General features: G+C 44.1%; 2 protein-coding genes across 3 annotated transcripts in view; one reads left to right on the top strand and one right to left on the bottom strand.

Moving 5' to 3' along the window:
• The window catches only part of KLF9 (KLF transcription factor 9), a 619671-nt gene that overhangs the window by 535980 nt on the left and 65261 nt on the right, over positions 1-18430 (bottom strand). The window lies entirely within an intron of this gene.
• The window catches only part of SMC5 (structural maintenance of chromosomes 5), a 43877-nt gene that overhangs the window by 9784 nt on the left and 15663 nt on the right, over positions 1-18430 (top strand). For both annotated transcript variants that reach the window (XM_035099570.3, XM_060280039.2), the window contains exons 7-17: positions 721-882; positions 1938-2009; positions 2206-2461; positions 3427-3581; positions 6129-6242; positions 6771-6865; positions 7205-7337; positions 8873-9046; positions 10631-10800; positions 13173-13296; positions 15861-15983. In XM_035099570.3, the coding sequence (XP_034955461.2) occupies positions 721-882; positions 1938-2009; positions 2206-2461; positions 3427-3581; positions 6129-6242; positions 6771-6865; positions 7205-7337; positions 8873-9046; positions 10631-10800; positions 13173-13296; positions 15861-15983 (1578 nt within the window). The remainder of the gene's footprint in view (positions 1-720; positions 883-1937; positions 2010-2205; positions 2462-3426; positions 3582-6128; positions 6243-6770; positions 6866-7204; positions 7338-8872; positions 9047-10630; positions 10801-13172; positions 13297-15860; positions 15984-18430) is intronic.

Genomic DNA, 18430 nt, shown 5'->3' with positions numbered 1-18430 from the left:
TCATTGGCCCAGGAGGTCTTAAACCTACGGACATGTCTGGACTTGGCAATCCTGACAAAGACACCATTATTTCTCCTCTTACTGTAGCAGCCAGTAGTTAAGTCTAGTTGTGAGCCATACTAGTGGGAGATAAGAGTTTGTTCTAGAATGGACATTATGGTGATACTTTTTATAGCATTCCCCACACCACACTCTATCCTCTCTCAATTAGAATGAAAGAGAAAAATAGAAATTTAAAAGTTAGGCTAGGTATAAGGATGATGATAGACATCAGCTCCCATCAGCCACGCCCCATATTGCTAGTGGTCAGGGAAAGTGGGAGTTGTAATTCTGCATTCTGCAACAAGCGGAGGGCCACAGGCTCCCATTCCATGAGATAGACCTGCCCTCCTTAAGCATAGATGGACAGATGTCAAAGTAATTGCCTGGAACTATTCACCAACTGCAATCCATCTAACAGGGGCATGTTTGCATTTCCTGACAAGTTAAATGGTGAACAAAGTTTGGGCTGTCGAGCACAGAGATGTAATGTCCTCACAGACAACACCAGGGCCTGCTCAGTCAGACTCCCGCCTCCTCCTCCATTTAACATGTTATATAATTTGTCTTAGTAGTTTGTAATTGTAAGCCACATTGGGTGCCTTGGCAGAAAGGTGGTATATAAATACATTGAATAAATAATGTAAATTAATAAATCTGTTTGCTTGCATTCCTTCCTAGGTATATGAAGATGTCCGCAAGCAATATGAACAGGTGAAACAAAACAGAGATCGTCAAAAGGAGGAATTAAATGCACTAAGAAAATCACAATCTCCCATGACACATCAGATCCAAGAGGCTGAGAAGCAGTGTGCAAGTCTGAATAACAAAATCCAAGAGAAAGTATGTATTTAAGAGTTGCTTTGTAGGTCTCTTGGACATACAAGTAGTTTAGACATGTAGCTGAAGGTACCCTATGGAATGTAAAATGAAAACATTTTAATGAGCAAAGAATTAGAAAGGAGTCAGTGGAGTAGAATCAGAACAAAAGGTTCTACATAGTCTAGCTTCCTGACACTATCTAAATCACAGTATGCCTCACAAAGAAGGTAGTGCAATGTCTAAGGCCATCCTAACTCGCTATTTTCACCTGGGGATAACTTGCAGTCTAAAATTAGGTATTCAGAGCTTGGGCTCTGTCAGGGCCTGGCTGGGGTTCTGGCTTGTTTTATTGGAATTCATTGAATTTTTCCAATTCAGAGTCCATGGAGTCAGTGACAAGCTGGAGAACTGCACCTGAAGTGCAGCAAAGAGGGAAATAATTTCTCTCTTGATCTAGCAAAGGCAAAGGCCAAACTAGTATTTATACCAAGATTGGCCAGCCCAGAGACTTCATATTACCTGCCAATAGCAGGGCCTGATTTTGTACACTCCTATTCCCTTCAGCACCTGAAGTAGATGAACGTCTAGAGAGCCCAGAACCAACCACTGAGGTGGGTCTCATCTTCAGGCTGAGTTGCAGAGCTCATACTGAGTGTGGCCAAACATCATTCCCCTACCCACCCACCTACTCACCCATAGGGAGTGGTTTGAGTTTCATTGATCGGCTCCCAGCCTTCTGGGTGGGTGCAACTTCCCTGCTGTGGAAGTTTGTGATGCCCCACAGGAAGAAACTTGCATGTGAAGTGAGCTACAACTGAGGCATCAGGATACAAATGGCAGAATTAATACATGTATCCAGCTTTATATTGAATCTCAAAAGTTGATTCCATAAAGCTGCAGTTATTCAAACTGCCAACTATATACTTGTTAACAGAGAGATTGTTCTCCAGAAATAGTTGTTACAATATGCAGTTTAATCCATGGTATAGTAGAAAAGTCACATGTCCACACTGCCTGAGATTCTTTGATTATAGTTACAGCTGATTTCTAACTTTAAAAATGCTTTTGGTATGTAGGCTGCAGCTATCAGAGAAACATCTCAGAAATGTAAACAGCGTCAAGATGCTTTGGAGTCAAAAGACAAAGAAGTAAGTTTTGTATTGTATCTGTATATATATAAATGTAGGCATTGCGCACACGGATGAAACAGCCTTCCATCTTATTTTAGCTTGAATATTCTATACTAGCTTAAATACTGGCTAGCTCCTGCCATTGTCTCGTCTTATTGTAAAAACTTCTTTTTGTTATTGGCATGCTAGAGAAATGATTGTGTGTGTTTTTTAGATTGAGAGAATTAAGCAGGCAATGAGGATGAAGGAGGAGGTAGAAATGGACCGACAGAAGAGAATACAAAACACTCGTAAGATGATAGAAGACTGGAATAATGAGCTAAGAAATACAGACAATTCTGAGAATATTCAACCTCAGATGGATTTAATTAATGCTGAGCTTAAACGTTTGCAGGAAGAGAAAGTAAATATTGATGGTGAATTAAATAATCTGACAGGAGAAAAGGAGAACTTGCTAAAGGACAAAGACGGTAAGTGGGCTTAGCTGTGTGCTTGCTGTTAGTACTGCAGGAAGCCCACCACTTACATGGGGGTTACGTTCCGGGGATTGCACCTGAAGCCAAAATCATGCATAGTCAAAATACATTGGGTTCAGTGGCAGGTAGGATTGCCAAAGTCTTTCCCCCCAGATACCTATCCCTTTTTATTTACTTAATTATTTTTGCTAAGTGGTAAAGCTGAATGTGCACAAATTAAATGCACGTTCGTTGCAGGCATGCTATACTTCCACAATAGAAAATTGGCTTTGATACCTGACAACCAACCCAAATTCTCCATCCTGAAGATATCAATTCCCGTTGACTTTCTTTGTTAACATAACAGAGAAGGGGGTGGAAGCAAATGTTCTCCATAGGCTCTTTGGATCATGGCCTTAGGTGTGTTCAAGCATACCCCCCCCCCGGACTCCCCACCCCCCATACAACTCCTAATGCTGTATGTTGATGCTGATCCTGAAATTCTTCCAGTTTTGGTGAATGGTTTGCCAGGTGTCTGGAGCCGGCTTAGAAACTCCACTGTACATGTGGACCTCCTGTATATATAATGCTCTGAATCCTGGCCCAAATTTCCAGCAAGGATTTATGCTAGTGTGGCAGGGAATTCAGCAGCTGAATTGAGACTGGATGCTTTAACAAAATTCCACATAGCTTTCTCCATGGGCTGCTTGAAAAGAGTGGAAATTCAGCTTTGCATTGGGATTTCTGCTTGCCCTCCAGAACGATCTCCTGCATGCTGTTCTGTGGGGGTGTGAGGGAGAGCGGGGAAAGCCTGATTGCTCTAGTGGAAGTCCTTGCATGGACTTCTGCTAGCAGAAGCAGTTAGTTGGATCTGGGTCAAGGATCTAGCTATGGGTATTTTGTGCAAGAAAATATGGTGGCTGTAGTTGTGATAATGAAGCCCTGTGAACGTGGCTCCTAAAGCTGTCTCAAAATTACAGGAGTAATGAATGGCATTGTACAGTTTGACAATATGATGAAGATGAAGGAAGAGAAGCTAAGAAAGAGATTTCAAGACACACACATTGCTCTTACGTGGCTAAGAGAAAACAGAAACCGGTTCGAAAGAGAAATCTGTGATCCCATGATGCTTGCAGTAAGCTGATTTGCCTGACTATTGTGTGACTTAGTTATCACTAAAATGTAATCCCACTGCTGCTTATAAAACTATAATCCATTGTTTTAATGTGAATGACTATGCAAGCTTGGCATGCAGGTACCTTGATGTATTGAATTATGTATTGAATCTTGCCCCCTGCAAAAGTACAGAATACAGCCGTACCTTGGCTCCTGAACGCTTTGGGAGTCGAATGTCGAACTTTCAGTAAAACTTGATAAAAGTGAGATAAAAAAATCAAAACACAACTGTGCATCACAAATAAAGCTTAGCATTGTACAAAACAAAGGCAGTTTTTCAGAATCTAGGAAAACATTGGTAAACCTGTTTTAAGAGGCTGACTTATTACAGTCTCCACTAGGGCTGGGCGATAACTGTTTTTCAATGTTGCAATATATCCCCAGCTAAACATCACAATATGTCAATATATCACAACATCTGAAATCAGGAAGGGGCTACGCAAAGGTGAATAGGACAATGTCCTGGCAACTGCTACTACTTAAGGGTTGGGCTTGGCTACCCAGAGTACAGATGCATCCAAAGTACAGTGATGGGTGATGCGTCATAATGAATACAAATCTGGAACTCCCAGACGGCCAGCAGGCCTGCTAGGCAGCAGAAGCAGCAGCAGCCTGGCAGTGGCAGAATCAACAACTGGGGCGGGGGAGCAGTGGCAGCCCGGCAGCAGTGGCATAATAAGCAGCAGCCTGCGAAGCCCTGCCACGACAGTGGGTGCTGGCTGCCACTGCCACCATCTTACGTTGCCACTGCAAGGCCTTGCAGTCCACCTTCACTCCCCGTCACAGCCACAAGGCCTTGCAGGCTGCCGGCATTACTGCCTTCGTCTTACATCGCTGCCTATGGCCCACCAACTTCTGTTGCCGCCATGAGGCCTCGCAGTTGCCACTGCTTGTTCCGCTGCCACAAGGCCTTGCATGCTGTTACTGCTGCCCCCTTCCGTCACCGCTATGAGGACTCGCAGGCCACCACTGATTGTGCCGCCACTGCCAGGCCTTGCAGGTTGTCATCGCTACTGCCGCAGTCCTGGCAAGTTGTTTCTGCCACTGCTGTTTCTGCCTCCTAGCAGATCTGCTGGCTGCCTGGTAGCCCCAAATTATCTGTATTCACTATGATTCATTGTCGGGGTTTGGATTGTCCTGAATACCATCATTTGGTAGCCAAGCCCAAAACCAAAATTCCTGTTGGGATGCATTTTGGCTTGCCTGCTGATGAAACAAACTGTATGGTGATTGATAATGTTATCGTTTATCCATTTTAGACCTCTTAAGTAGCAGTTGCCTGGACATTGTCCTGTTTGTCTCTGTATAGTTTCATTTTTATTTCAGACATTGAGGTAGTTGCAGTGTTTAGCTGGTGATACTATGAAGTTTAGCTGCTGATAACATTTCAGCGTTTAGCTGGTGAGTTATCGTGATATTAAAAACCAGATATTGCCTAGTCCTTACACACCTTGTGATTTGTGATATATTGCCAGCTCAGATATTCTGAAACAGTTATCACGATGTGAACTTCAGACCTGTTTTGGACGATATATTGATATATCGCCCAGCCCTAGTCTCCACCTCATGGATTGTGTGACGAACGGTATTCCGGGGGTTGGGTACTATCCACAAGAAGCCCTGCTTCTGCATTGTCAACAAGTGACAATCTGCTGGTTATGGAACCACCAGCCATGTCTCCTTGGAAGTTTTTAAGATCAGCCTGCTCTGTACTAGGGGAGGCAGTCTGCTAGGTACCCTGGTGTCAAGTTTTTCAGGGCTTTCAATACCACCAACATCAACCTTGAAATTGGCTCTACAGCTAATAGGCAGCTAGTGCAGATCTTTCTACACTGTTAACATATATGCAAAGCTGGGTGTCTCACTAAGCACCCTAGCACCTGCATACAGTGTGTTACAGTAGTCTAATCTTGAAGTTACCCTCAAGAAAAAGTGCTCATTTGGGCTCCTCCCACATCACCTGGGACTTACAGTACTAGGTTTCCAGGGTGCATCTGGATGGCACCATACTGCAGTATCTCCTCTCCCACAAAGATAACGACAGGGCCACAGGGTAACCACCCAACATATGAATTAAGGTACTTCTATAATAATAATAATAATTAGCCACAGCATAATGACTATTGAGCCATTTTAAAGAATAGAGCACATTTTAATTCATTTTATTTTATTTCTTGATGCCCATTTAATGTAAGTCATACTTTAAATATATAATTTTATTATAAGGCATTTAAAACACACTACACTAAAACAACATCTTGCCAACGATGAAAACAGAAGTAAGCTTCATTGCATTCAGTGGGACTTGCTCCCAGATATGTGTGCACAGGATTTGCAGCCTCAGTCAAATATCCATCCTTAACTACATTTGGAAATGTACTTGCCATTTATTTAGAACCCAAGTATCATCTTACTGGCTCCTTTGCCTTCATGTGCATTTTATTGTTCTTTTTCTATTAATTTCAGCCACTGTTTGTAATTGTTGGATGTTTTTCTTTCTGCACAGATCAATATGAAAGATCATAAGCATGCTAAATATGTAGAAAATCACATTTCAGCCAACGACTTGAGGGCCTTTGTCTTTGAAAGCCAAGAAGATATGGAAACCTTTCTAAGAGAGGCAAGGACCAATTCCTGCATTAAAAACTGATTGGTATCGAAGTCCAGGCAGCAAAGAGCCTAATAAGTAGGCTCTTGATCTGCCAACATTGCATCTCTCCCACCACACTGGTAGCATGAAGCACTGCTAATTTTTCTTTTATCCAGTGCATTTCCATCCCCCAACTAAATGTTGTATTTTTAGAAGTCACCTTGTTGAGCAAGAGAGGGGGAAACCTGTTCTACTGTTGCCTGATAACAGTGACTATATGAAGATTCAGTTTCTTTATTCTTCTGATACAAAGTTAATGGTTGCTAGGCTTTTTGGAAAATTAACTTAATAAACAGGGTGCAGATAATTCAAAAAAGAAAAGTGAGGCCCTTCTTAACCCTGTCCTGAATTGATTGAAATGGCTTTCAGATAAGGAGTTGTAGGTGCTTCTAAATTAGATCCTCTGAAATACTCTCTAATGTTACTGTTGTTACCTACTCAAGAGAACTGTTAAGACAGCTAAGAGTGTTCCCTTGGCATTGATGCAATCTTGTTTAGGTGCGTGATCGCCAGAGGCTCAGAGTGAATGCTGTGTGTGCACCAAGTCAATCTTGTGCTGAAAGCAGACCTTTGAAACCAGTTGAAGAACTGTTGTAAGTTTTAAGCTATTTATCTCAAAACCCTACGTTATAATAATGGGTGTAAGTTATTATGTGAAAGCAATTGTGCAGTGACCTGGCTGTTTTCACCACAATGCCCAGCATACTGAATCAAATTAATTTTGTTGATTAAATAAGCATTTTCTATTTGCTCAATTTTGCCTGTCATCAGCTTGCAGAATTTGGCTTTTGATGTTACAGAATCTTAATATTTAATCTCAGTTAAAATATGTATGCTCATATTTATTCATTTCTCCAACACTCTTTGAGAATTGATTATTCATCTTACTAGTTGGGGGAAATGTATTTAACTGCCTCTCTTGCCTTCTTCAGCCGGTATGGAGTATTCTCTTACTTGAGAGAGTTGTTTGATGCTCCCCACCCTGTGATGAGTTACCTGTGTGAAAGATATCACATTCATGAGGTCCCTGTCGGCACAGAGAAAACCAGAAATATGATTGAAAGGGTGAGGCATGTTGACTAACAGAGATGGAAATCTGTAGTGTTTAGGGAGACTCTTGGTGTTAGGATGCTGTATTTCCCTTAGAAGCAAGCAACACTAGATCAGGAGGCCATGAACTTGTCATACCTTATATAAGCACATTAGCAAAGTACATTGAGCAACAAGCAGCTAATAAAAGCACATGCAATCAAATTACACCTCTCCTATGTGCTGTCCCTCTGTGTCAAGATGGGGGGGGGTCAGTCTTTTTGCCCCATTAGCAGAGAAAGTAATCTCTGTTCTTTCTTTTCCCAGCAGCAGTGGAGAGAGAGCGGTGCTTGATTTTGGGGGGGTGATGGTTCTGCAGAAGTCACCAGCCAGATTATTAGCTGGGATTAGAAGGTCTGAGCACAATATACTGATTCTGGCTGAACTGAATACCAATTACTGTAATTTATGGGCTCAATTTAGAGAGTTTGACTTGACCTATAAAGCCTTATGTGGTTCAGAATCCCAGTTCCAAAGACCACCCCTCCTCACATGACCCAGCCTGGAGGGAGATGTAGAGGGGGTGTTCTTCAGGGGTGTTTACTCCCCTCCCCACCCCCATTTGTGGAATCCAATCTTTTAGTGGTTAAGTCAGTCTCTATTGTGGTGTTCATCTTTGACTATTTAGTGTTTTGTTGGATAAACATTTTTGATATCTTGTATTAAATGTATTTTAAACTTGGCTTATAACTGTACTTAACTGTATGTATTTTTCTTGTAAAGTTGTTTGGAGACTTTTTAATATATAAAGCAACTAACAAATGCAAATAATAATAAATACTGTGCTTAAATTTATAATCTGCTTTCCTATCAATTGGATCTCAATAAAATATAAAACAGATAAAGTATCCTAAAAACAATTGTCTTAAAACCATCTGTACATGCAACACACACAACACCAAGCTAAAAAAGTGGAATCAGCAGCAGTTAAGACATCACTTCATTTCTACCTTGCATGAAGTTCAGCTCCCAAAGTCTTAGAAGGCCAGTAGTCGTCGTCCCCCATCCCTTTGAAGAGCAGGCCTGGTGAGCTGCCTTTAATTTGAAGGGAGGGGGGGAAATGAGCCTCTTTCTTACACTCCCAGTCAGAAGAGGTCTTAAAGTGTGCTGAGATAGAAAGCTTTGTTTCTGGGAGCTGTATGCTGCTGTCACGCATCAATGGATCCTGATCCCTGGGGAGCCCCAAGTTACCCAGGGTGCAAGGGGAGAGGGTAAGGCTACCATTCAGCGCCGGGGCGCCAACATATCTCAAAGTCTGTAGTTTCTGCATTTCACTTTATTTCCTTCTCTTCTTGCTGCCTGCAACTCCACTCCCGCTATCCCGCTGCCATTCAGGCCAATTTAGGTTAATACTGCATGCATCTGATGTGAGTGACTAATCCAGTAAAATGTATGCTGTAATAAATTTGCTACAAATTGAATTTTTTGTTGCAATAGACTAACAATAGGGATAGCAATAGCTATCCCTCTGGAGTTGATATAATTGTAGTGTGGTAATTTTGTGTGTGCAGGTAATAAAGGAAACCAGACTGAGAAACATCTACACAGCAGAAGAAAGATATGTGGTAAAATTGTCTTCTTACACAAATCAGCCCATTACCAGTAATACATCTCTGAAGCCAGCCCAGTTCCTTACTGTCACAGTGGATGCAGATGAAAGAAGGCAGTTGGAAAATCAACAGAAGGTAAGTGGATTTATGGTGATGATTTAGGAAAACAGCAGCTCATGATTGGAAATGTTGGGACTTATTAATCCTGTAAAGTCTTTGGTCAGCAATTTTGGCTGGTGTTTTATATCTGTTTTTCACCACATTTAACACTAAAGCTACAATTCTAAGGACACTTGAAAGTCACTTTCAAATATCAGAAGAATATTTATACCTGGACTTTAAAATGTTGTGCACCTTCTTAATTTAATTAACACTGTGAGCATTGGGGGGTGGGGCAGGGAATACTCCGTTTTTAAATGGTTGCCTGTGACCATATCCCTCTCTCTATTATCTATATCTAGATCCTTTAGGTTGCACTTGTACGTTAACAGCTTATGGTTGAGTGAGTCACCCCCCTGATGGTAGCATTGCTGAAGACCAACTGACTGTCCATTTATTTATTTAGCTCCCCTAGTCAGCTAGAAAGGGTCTCAAGGCATCTCATAAGCACTTTTTTAAAAAAGCACTGGTAAAAACTGCAAAAATAAACCAATGGAAAGGTTTTAGCAATACTTCTCAGATGGGCTTAGCAAACTGGTTGTACAAGTCTCAGAGCAGAGTCTTCCACATGGGGGGCACTGCAGGAAAAGAAAACCCTCCTCCTCACTGCCTTCCCTCTGAATTTTGTTTTGTATCCAGAGCAAGGCATTACTTGAGGTTCTTAAAGCCTAGGAATGGAGGGAGGGGACATTGTACATAACACAAAAGAGATGAACAACTTACTAAGGTATTAAGTGTCTGATCTCCAAAAACTGAAATCTCTAAATAATTTTATAGCACTTCATTAAGGAGGTATGCAAGAGATTTTTATAACAGACAGCTGAAGCTTCAGGTATTGCACCTGCCCTGACAGGTTGTTAATATGGGAGGGTAAAGGTAAAGAAAGGGACCTCTCACCATTAGGTCCAGTCGCAGACGACTCTGGGGTTGCGGCGCTCATCTCAATTTACTGGCCGAGGGAGCCTGGCGTACAACTTCCAGGTCATGTGGCCAGCATGACTAAGCCGCTTCTGGCGAACCAGAGCAGTGCACGGAAACGCTGTTTACCTTCCCGCCAGAGCGATACCTATTTATCTACTTGCGCTTTGATGTGCTTTCAAACTGCTAGGTTGGCAGGAGCTGGGACCGAGCAGCGGGAGCTCACCCCGTCGCGGGGATTTGAACTGCCAACCTTCTGATCAGCAAGCCCTAGGCTCAGCGCCACAGCGCCACCCGCGTCCTTATACGGGAGGGTACCATAGCTTTAATAGACTAAGGCTGCAATCCAAATCTAGATTTGAGTTTTGTTGAGCTCAGTGGGGCTTACATCTGAGTAGATATATCTAGAATTGCACTGTAAATATCTGGGCTGTGTCGCTTTACCTAGGTGTTAAAGGCAAAGAACAGAGACATTTATAGTAACTAGTCTGAATGTTAAATTGCTGCTTTACTCAACATGGAAATTAACATGGGAGTAGAATGAGGTGGTGGGCTGGTTTAAAGCTGTGAGTGATCACATAACTTTGGTAGGGCTATGAACACATTATGCAATGGGATTTTCTTCTGCACTTTTTACTTTAGGAAATTGCAAGGCAGCTGAAGTTAGTGGATTCTAAAATGGCTTCCTTCTCTGAACGACAAAAATGTATGGAACACAGAGATAATGACCTCAGACAACAGAAAAAGTTGCTATTGGATAGAAAAAACAAAAGGAAGCAATTGGAATCAAAAATTAGTATGAAAAGTGACAGGTATAGCTATTTTTTATATTTATTTATTATGTAGAGAAACAACACTCGGTACACGGAGCCAAACCTGGATCAGAAATGTTACTGCTTTGATAGTCCATTGATGATCATGGAGCCATTTAAATCATTAGGAAAACCTGCCATCCTTCTGAGTACTGTGAACTTCTGACTATGATTAAATTGATATGAGAGATCAAGTTGGAAATAGGGGATTAATGATCTACAAGTCCAATTAATCTTTCCACCCTTTTTAAAAGACTTTAAAAAGGCAAATAGAAATGTCATTAGAATTTACATAATATTTTATTTATGTTTTATTTTATGTATTATATATTTTATTTATATTCATATTCATATTTTTGCCCTTCAAGTCCTTAGTCCCCCTCAGTTTTTCTTTGCTTACTTGAAGGGCTTCGACAGTTCTGTTCCCTTTGCCCTCTTTGCTACAGTGTAGCAGGGGGAAACCACATAAGTACATACAGTGGTACCTCGGGTTACGAACACGATCCGTTCCGGACCGCAGTTCGTAACCCGAAAACGCCATTTTTCGCATGCGCAAAGTGGTATTTTCGCGCTTTGCGCATGCGCAAATGCGTGCGGTGCTTCTGCGCACACGCGCGGGGCGTGACCCGAGGTGTTCACAACCCGAGGTACGACTGTACTCGCATGTGCATTGTACAGTTTGAAATTTAAACAACAGCTGTAAACAAGAAGGCAGTGTGGACAATTGAATTTAATTACTTGGCTTATGAAAGTTATATAAATATTGCATTGCAGGGGGTTGGATTAGATGACCCCTGGGGTCACTACCAATCCTACAACTCTATGATTCTATTAAATTGTGGGGAAAGTAAGGAAAGGTATGTGCTGAGAATTTGATGTTCTGTGTGTGCCTCTTAAAAAACTGTTGGGCGATTTTTTTGCAAGTTAATGTCCCCATACTTACCAAATCACCCATTGGTACTTAAAAACCTGGAAGAAGAATACTTAGGCAGGATTCAGCTAAATTTAAGCACTTTCAAATCTATTAGGATTTTAAATTGGAAGAGTTCGGCATATTCTTAGAGTTTCCCATTGAAATCAGTGGCTTAGATCCGAAGGTGATCTTGTGCAAGTGGAAGGTACATCGTCTCCTGTTAAGGGCTCACCCTCAGCTTCCACCAATTCCCCCTGCAGCCCCAGACACCATTTTCTGTGCTGATCTGGAGGTTCCCCCTAACCACCAAGAGCGGCTTTCCAGGTCTTGCCATAGGGAAATGGAAATGGGAAAGAGCACCCTGCAAGCAGAATTCCACTTGCAGACCTTTGCATCCAGACAAGAAGATTTAAAAGTGCTATACTTTGGCTGTATAATTAACTCCTTTGGTGTTCATGGAACCTGCTATCCCTTTGGTGGGCAATTTGTGTAACATGACAGCTAAGATTTCAGCCACCCTTCTGAGTGATCCCCCCTCCCCATCCCCACCCCTCCCCACCCCTTCTCTACATAAGTGCCTGGAAACTTCCATTTCACTGTATCTGAAGAAGTGTGCATGCACACGAAAGCTCATACCAAAATAAAAACTTAGTTGGTCTTTAAGGTGCTACTGAAGGAATTTTTTTATTTTACTTCGATCCAGACCAACACGGCTACCTACCTGTAACAAGATTTCAGCCCTGAGCCCAAAAATGGTTAAGGGTTGACAGAATTTAGCTTGAAGAATTGAGATAATGATGACAGGCATCCCTGTTTTCTCCTGTGCTTGTTAACTTCAGTCAGGACATAACTTGTTAATTGAATGATAGGGCAGATGTGTTTTAGAGGCACTATTGAAAAGTAAAGGGACCCCTGACCATTAGGTCCAGTTGCAGACGACTCTGAGGTTGCAGCACTCATCTCACATTATTGGCCGAGGGAGCCGGCGTATAGCTTCCTGGTCATGTGGCCAGCATGACTAAGCCACTTCTGGTGAACCAGAGCAGCGCACGGAAATGCCTTTACCTTCCTGCCGGAGCGGTTCCTATTTATCTACTTGCACTTTGATGTGCTTTCGAACTGCTAGGTTGGCAGGAGCTGGGACCGAGCAACGGGAGCTCACCCCGTCGCAGGGATTCGAACGGCTGACCTTCTGATCAGCAAGCCCTAGGCTCAGTGGTTTAACCCACAGCGCCACCCGCGTCCCTTTTTGAAAATTAGGTTTTTATTAATTGTAAAAGCTTTGTAGACTTTACTCTTTTCAGTTCTTCAGCTTGCACAAGATAGTCTGGTTTTCTGTACTTTGAAAGGCAGTTGTTGTGCCTCCTAATTGTCAAAACATAAATCTAGCCTTCATAGGGTTGAACTAGGAATTTTGTAGTCATTCAAACAGCATTGCCCTTAAATCTTCCTTGCACAGTTTGAGACAAATGGAACAAGAGGCCGTCAACCTGGAAGAAGTGTCTGAGCAAGCGAATATTGCAGTAAAAAAAATTAACACTGAGAAAGTAAAACTCGTCAGAGAATTTATGCAACTAATAAAGGTAAAGACACATCTCTCAAAGGCTGCTATTGGTATTGTTGGCGTTTTATGAAGTTATTCAAATAATGATGAACTCCCCCTTCCCCAAAACGAAGACCTAATCGATAGATGTATTGAACATTTTATTTCTCAAGGAGTCCAATTAACATCAATGCTGTTATGAGCCTGATACATGACAGTGCAAATGTTCCAAAGGAATAGTCTACAAAAATGCCCACTCATAAGTATTTTACAAGGTGATGGGTGGGATATAAATTTTAATTATATATATATATATATATATGTGTGTGTGTGTGTGTGTGTGTGTGTTATTCCCCACTTTCCTCCCACAATCACTTACCCGATTGTCCTGAAATTTGGCCACAACCTCAGAGTCACATGTGAGCAGGTAATCATGCACTTACACTGACCAGCTGACACACCTAACACAGGTAAAAACCTGGATTTGTGGTAAAAAAACCCTGCACCCTCCAGTGGACATTCAACGAACAACGGACAAACATACTCCCACAATCCCTCATGCCCCGGAGACCACGCCGCCAACAGAGAACAAACCGCCCCGAGACCCAGCCGCTCCTCGGGGAACCAAGCCTGCCTCGGAGATCGCGCATCCGAGACCAGGCCGCTCCCCAGGGACCCGCGCCCGCCCAGGAGATCACGTACCAGCGACCCCCTCCACCCGACCAAGCCCCTCCACAGCGACCCCTCCCCCCAACCAAGCCCACTCCACACACCCCACGGATCCCACCCCCACCCCGCGACCCCCCTGAGCAACCCCACACCCCACAGATCACACCCCCGCCGATCCTGCTGCCTCCCGGGACCCACCCCTGCCCCGGAGATCACACCAATCCAACCCCACCCCACTGATTCCGCCGTCGCCAATAACACCATCCCCACGGACCAGGCAGCCTCCACAACAGCCCTAGCCCTCTCCAAACTAACTCCCGTGACCCCCTCCCCCATCAAACCCACTCCACACCCCCACCCTCCACGGACTTGCACCCTCCACACGCCTCTCCACAATCAAATACCCATGACCCTCATGGACACACCCCCTTGGAATCCCGCCCCACCACAAACCCCCACTACAACCCTCTACCCCCAATACCCTCCACCCACAATACGCTCCCCAAACAATACCAAGACCCCCCAAGGAACCTCACCTCTCCTCAACCCGCCCCTCCCACCCCCCCAAATACCAACACCACCCAAGGACCCTCACCTTTCCTCAACCCGCCCCTCCCACCCCCAAATACCAGGATCACCCAGGGAACCACACCTCCCCTGGGTGGGGCTTACCGGGAAGAGGGAGTTGGGGCATAGCTGCCAAGTTATCCCTTTTTTAAAGGGATTTTCCCTTATGCGGAATAGGCTTTTTCGCGAGAAAAGGGAAAACTTGGCAGCTATGAGTTGGGGGATTCACAGGGATAAGCCGACGGGGGGGGGGGGGGCGGGACGACGACGACAAACAGAATAGATCATGTATCAGGACAGGGTGGGGGCAATCACAGGGATTAGCCACAGCAACGCGTGGCAGGGCCAGCTAGTATACATATATATAAATGTAAAAGGTAAGGTGTATGTGTGTGACTTCCAACCTTTCTCAGAAACTACTTCACCGATTCCGTTCAAATTTTGACACAACATCCCAAACGAATAAGCGAGGTATCTTATGCAATTCAGAAGAAAGATGTCACACCTGGGCCACGTAAAACCCCATGTTCCAGAACTCACAACTCACCCTAAAGTGCATGCTGGGGGGAAAAGGAACAGGAGAGGTTGCAAAACAGCCCCCTCTACCAGCGACTACACTGGTACTGCACCTCCAGTGGACGTTAAAGGAACAGAAGGCATATCCATTCACCAGCACAACCCATCCACCCCCTCCTCTGCAGTCGCACCCCAATGGCCGCCTCGAGCCCACCTCCCACCACCGACGCCTCGAGCCCACCTCCGACGCAGACTGCACCCCCCCCAACGGCCGACGCAGGCCACACCCCCAAAGTTACCACCACCGGCGCCTCGAGCCCACCTCCGATGCAGGCCGCACCCCAAAGGCTGCGCCCGAGAGACAGACTGGCTGCCGACACCACAAGCGCCGGGCCGCCCCTGTTGCCGCTTCACCCGACATCGCAACCCCTACCCCAGTTGCTTCCGCTGCCTCTAGAACAAGGCAGGCTACGCCTGAGAGCTGGGAGGGGGGAACGGGACAGAATAGGTCATTGGTTGGGACAGACTGTGGGGAATCACAGGGATGACCCGGGGTGGGGGGAAGAGGGGGCAGAATAGGTCATGGGTCGGAACAGGGTGGGGGCAGTCACAGGGATGAACCACAGTAATGCGTGGCCGGGCCAGCGAGTAAATAATAAAAAGTGCTTTGCGCTATCATTCTGGTAGGTTGGAATTAATTGTTACTCACCCTGGGAAAAGCAAACTTTATTCTCAGCTGCCAAGTGTTTGATCAAACAGAAGAGGCATTGCATCTGGGTAAACACCAGATTGAAGAAAAATAAATGCTTCCCTTTTTAGCAAAATCTTCTAAATGATACTTGTTTTCTACAGAGTTGTGTGACCTTGAACAAACAGAAAACAGATTTGGTTCTACAGAACATGAAAGCAGCTTTCCACAAGAGCAGACTTGAGGCTGAATATAAAGCCTGCGCTGTCCAACTACGAGCTGCAGAGGTAAGACATGCACTCTCACACTTGTTGAATGAGGTTGAAAACCCACTCTCATATATGGAATACTCTTTAGGGGATGGGCCATTGTCCTGTGATAGAGGACATGCTCTTCCTGCAAAAGGCATCTTCATGTAGGACTGAGAAAGTCCCCCTCTGAAATCCTTGGAGAACGTTTGCAAATTGGTGCCCCCAACATTTTGCCAGGAGGGCTCAGTGGTCTTACTTGCTGCAAGACAGCTTCCTTGTTCATGAGTACTGTGTTTTTCCGAAAAAAAAAGACAGTCTTGTGGCTTTTTTTGGGTGTGTGTGTCTTATTCCAGTGGGAAGGGTTCCGCGTGGCATGGCTGAGGGCAGTAAGCTGTTGCCGGGAGGCGCTGCGTCCATGTCTTATTTTCGGGGTATGGCTTATATTGCGGAAACGCGTAGAAATCCTGCTACGGGTATGTCTTATTTTCGGGAAAACGGGGTATATTCAATCAAGATCTGCAAAATAATATGAAAAGGCACAATGCTTACATAGGGCACCAGCATTTCACATCATTTTTACGCACCCTGACATGGAGAGCAATTTCCCTGGTAGTTTCCCTTACCTGCTAAAGGAAGCCTATCCTTGAGTTTTGAGGACTGCAAATGCAGGTAAATAGAGCACCATTAATAGCAGCAATTACCTTCTTTTGTTAGTGAGCTGTGCTGATGGTCTTTAAAAAAGGCATTGTACAAGTAGTGGCAGTCAGGCAATATCCAGCCTTTTTCTGTGGGAGACAAATGCTGCATTATGTGGGTTCTGTCGGCACAGTGATTAAGAAAAGTAAAACATCTCTTAGATTAGAGTATGTTTTCCTGGTTAACATGCATGCACATTTAAAAATGACACATGCACATTAGCAAATTATATGTGCTTTTTTTGTTCAGTATAGCACCTGAACAAAAAAAGCACCAAACTGTGGGAGGCAGTGGAAGACAGGAGTGCCTGGCATGCTCTGGTCCATGGGGTCACGAAGATTCGGACACGACTAAACGACTAAACAATAGCACCTTAGATCAAGAACTCTTAATATTTATCTTAAGCAATTTTGGTTATTTAATTTTCTTAATGAATGTGAGAGGCAAATACAGTGGTAAAGGTAAAGGGACCCCTGACCATTAGGTCCAGTCGTGACTGACTCTGGGGTTGCGCGCTCATCTCGCATTATTGGCCGAGGGAGCCGGCGTATAGCTTCCAGGACATGTGGCCAGCATGACAAAGCCGCTTCTGGCAAACCAGAGCAGCACATGGAAACGCCGTTTACCTTCCCGCTGTAGCGGTTCCTATTTATCTACTTGCATTTTGACGTGCTTTCGAACCGCTAGGTTGGCAGGAGCTGGGACCAAGCAACGGGCGCTCACCCCGTCACAGGGATTCGAAACGCCAACCTTCTGATCAGCAAGCCCTAGGCTCAGTGGTTTAACTGGTTCCGGAAGTCTGTACTTGACCTGAAGGGTACTTAACCTGAAGTGAACCTTCCCATTGAAAGTAGTGGAAAGCGGAGTACTTAAACTGAAAGTACTCAAACCGAAGTGTACTTAAACCGAGGTATGACTGTATGTGTTTATGACCCATATGGAACAGTAGGGAGGATTGTTAGCCCCATCTGCTCGTCAGATAATTGGCACAGCCACCTCTGTGTTTGACAACTGTTTTGAGAGAGACTTGATAATTGTCTTGTTTGGATTAATTGATTTTTCGTTTATTTTTTGGAACATGTACCGTGGCACATTTGGGGACAAAAATGCACCAAGTACTGTTCAGAACATACATTGCAGTATTTATTTTAGAATGAGTTTTAAGAACACAACAATCATGTTTTCCTTCTGTGTTATTTTTCATAATTAAAAGTTTTGGAACACTGTTAGAGTGGCAATCTTTTCAGCTCAGTTTGAATGGTAGTGTTAGTCACTGGCTACTATTTTTCAGTAGGCTCCCATCCTTTTGCTCCTAGTGGAGTCAAATAAGACATATGAGGAAATACCAATACAGTCATACTTTGGGTTACAGCTGCTTTAGGTTGCGTCTTTTCAGGTTGTGATCCGTGCCGAACCAGGAAGTACCGGAACGGGTTACTTCTGGATTTCAGTGCGCAGAAGCGCTAAATCGCACATGCGCAGAAACGCTGGATCGTTGTGAACGCTGCGGGTTGCGAACATGCCTCCTGCACGGATCACGTTCGCAACCCGGGCATCCACTGTACTCTGCCAAATATCTCTTTCTGAACTGATAGTAGAAAACAGGCAGAAAGAATAATGATCCTAAATACTAAGTATATCATTATTATTTTAGATAGTCCAGCATGATGCATGTTTTACCCTTCAGGGAATTGTCCTTTTGGCAGAGAAGAGCCGCATCTATTCCTCTACCCTGTTAGCTCACAAGGAGGGGAGCTGCATGTACCAGAGCTCCTGCCACTTCTGAG

Source organism: Zootoca vivipara, chromosome 10 (genome assembly GCF_965207765.1).
Source record: "Zootoca vivipara chromosome 10, rZooViv2.hap1.1, whole genome shotgun sequence".
NCBI classification, from domain to species: Eukaryota; Metazoa; Chordata; class Lepidosauria; order Squamata; family Lacertidae; genus Zootoca; species Zootoca vivipara.
This window is presented reverse-complemented; position numbering and strand designations above follow the sequence as displayed.